The 2,500-nt window shown below is 43.4% G+C and overlaps 1 protein-coding gene across 1 annotated transcript; it reads left to right on the top strand.

The window, feature by feature from the left end:
* The first annotated feature begins 6 nt into the window (after positions 1 to 6).
* On the top strand, positions 7 to 2,420 carry LOC116379496 (DENN domain-containing protein 4B-like). Its single transcript, XM_031841450.1, has 3 exons — positions 7 to 799; positions 1,189 to 1,333; positions 2,068 to 2,420. The coding sequence occupies exons 1-3, from the start codon at positions 732 to 734 to the stop codon at positions 2,245 to 2,247; spliced, it is 393 nt and encodes a 130-aa protein (XP_031697310.1). The 5' UTR covers positions 7 to 731; the 3' UTR covers positions 2,248 to 2,420.
* Positions 2,421 to 2,500: the final 80 nt, after the last annotated feature.

Raw genomic sequence — 2,500 nt, forward strand, 5'->3', positions numbered from 1 at the left:
CTCGTTCAGGTGCACACTAAAACCTTCAACATCCTCGTTCAGGTGCATACTAAAACCTTCAACATCCTCGTTCAGGTGCACAGGTTTTCAGCAAATTATTTCAAAAGAAGAATATGTTCATAAAAACCAGCACAGACTTTTTTGTCACTTCCTCCTTCAACAGGATGTAGGCGGTGATGCGATCACAACCTCAACATGGTAATTGTGTCCAATCAGAAGTCCATTTATTGATTGGTTCTAATTAGTGGACTAAATTTCTTCACATAATTTTTTCACTACAAAAATAATTCCCTGATGATTCTTTCGGTTCATGTGTGATTCCTCTCAGCTGCATGCAGGTGGATGATATTATCACAATGTGGGCCACAATGAGTCACAAGTTCTGCTTGTATGTCTGTCTTTTATTATTATTAATTTCCCGCTTAAGCAAAAAATTCCTGAAATTATAGAGAAAGATTTTTCATTCCTGTCAGTTATAACAACATCTTACTCACCAACTTCAGCTTTACAAGAACTGTATCCATCAGCAAAACAACAGATAGATTTCCCTCTCAATGAAAGTGAAACCACAGGAGGACATTTCTCCCAAACCACCTGTTGCACCTGATCAACACACTACAGGTGTGTGTGTTTATAACCTGATTAAAGTTGGTGAGTAAAATGTTCTCATAAGTGATGGAATGTAAACAAAAAGCATGAAAAGCAGTAGTTTGTGTGATAACAGGTAGTTTATGTTGCAGCTCTCTCCGTACGATAACCTCCTCCTCTGCCAGCCGGTCTCCTCTCCTCTCCCTCTCAGGTCAGCACAACTCTCAATACATGTCTTTCAAGGTTTCAAGTCTCAGTTACAGAGATTCCTATGAACAACATTAAAAAGTAAATCTCAGCTCCTCAGTCACGCTAAGGATGAGACGGAACTAAAAAAATATATCTATATATATATTTAGTACACGACTGTGTCATTGGCATACAGGTGGTACTTGCAGAATCTGAACCTCTCACATATATTGTTAATGTAAACTAGAAAAGGTAAAGGTCCCACAATGGATCCTTGTGGAATGCCTTCACTAGAGCGACTGTAAGTCTGTTATCCATCTTTTATGTATTTATTAGTACTACTTTAAAAATAATACAGTGATCGCCGTCCAGTTTATGAACAATATATATGTGTGTGTGTGTGTGTCACAGTGGTGCCAGCTTCCTGAAGCTCCTCCAGAACCTCGGTCCAGAGAACACCTGCACGCTGCTGCTCGCCGTCCTCACCGAACACAAACTGTTGCTCCACTCGTTGCGTCCCGACGTCCTGACCTCCGTCAGCGAGGCCCTCGTCTCCGTAAGTCTCCACATATATTATGATATTGTAATTATTATGCATTAATGAGGTCATCACTTTAATGGTGCAGCTGATAAGAATGGAGCTCATTTTATATATATATACTATAATACTTTATATACTGCTGGTAGTTTCATCTGTAATAATACATCATCATTTATGAGTTGATTAATAATCTGAATCTGTGAAGTAACTAAAGCTGTAAAAGTACCTTTACTCTGAGATGAAGTAGAAGTATGCAGAAGCAGAAAATGGAAATACTATGTTTAGTACAAGTACCTCAGAACTACTATCTTTCCACCACACACACACACACACACACACACACACACACACACACACACAGTAACACTGGTCCCTCTAACCCTGGTGTCTCCTGGTCTCTCCTTGTCCCTCTAACCCTGGTCTCTCCTGGTGTCTCCTGGTCTCCCATGGTGTCTCCTGGTCCCTCTAACCCTGGTCTCTCCTGGTGTCTCCTGGTCCCTCTAACCCTGGTCTCTCCTGGTCCCTCTAACCCTGGTCTCTCCTGGTGTCTCCTGGTCCCTCTAACCCTGGTATCTCCGGTTCCTCTAACCCTGGTCTCTCCTGGTCCCTCTAACCCTGGTCTCTCCTGGTGTCTCCTGGTCCCTCTAACCCTGGTCTCTCCTGGTGTCTCCTGGTCCCTCTAACCCTGGTCTCTCCTGGTCTCTCCTGGTCTCTCCTGGTCCCTCTAACCCTGGTCTCTGTGTCTCCAGATGAGCTTCCCCCTGCGGTGGCTGTGTCCCTACATCCCTCTGTGTCCGCTGCAGATGGCCGACGTTCTTCTGGCTCCGATGCCGTTCATCGTTGGGGTTCACTCAAGCTACTTCGACCTGTACGACCCCCCCACTGATGTGGTCTGTGTGGACCTGGACACCAACACCATCTTCCAGTGAGTCCGTCACTGCAGGGCTGTGTTTATAAACCTTACACACAGATATATGTATATATTAGTGCTGGCCAAGTTAACACTTTACTATCGTGTTCATTCATTAAAGCCGACAATTATTTTATTGCGCGTTAACGCAGTTTTTTAAAAATTTATTATTAAGCGACATTTTTAACACAAGAACCAGGTAGCGAGCGGTGAACAGCTGTTTGTGTGACGTCACTTCCTCTCTCCCCCTGCTCAGCAGGATTATATATATA

Source organism: Anarrhichthys ocellatus, unplaced genomic scaffold (assembly GCF_004355925.1).
Source record: "Anarrhichthys ocellatus isolate YVR2014 unplaced genomic scaffold, GSC_Weel_1.0 scaffold4450, whole genome shotgun sequence".
NCBI lineage: Eukaryota > Metazoa > Chordata > Actinopteri > Perciformes > Anarhichadidae > Anarrhichthys > Anarrhichthys ocellatus.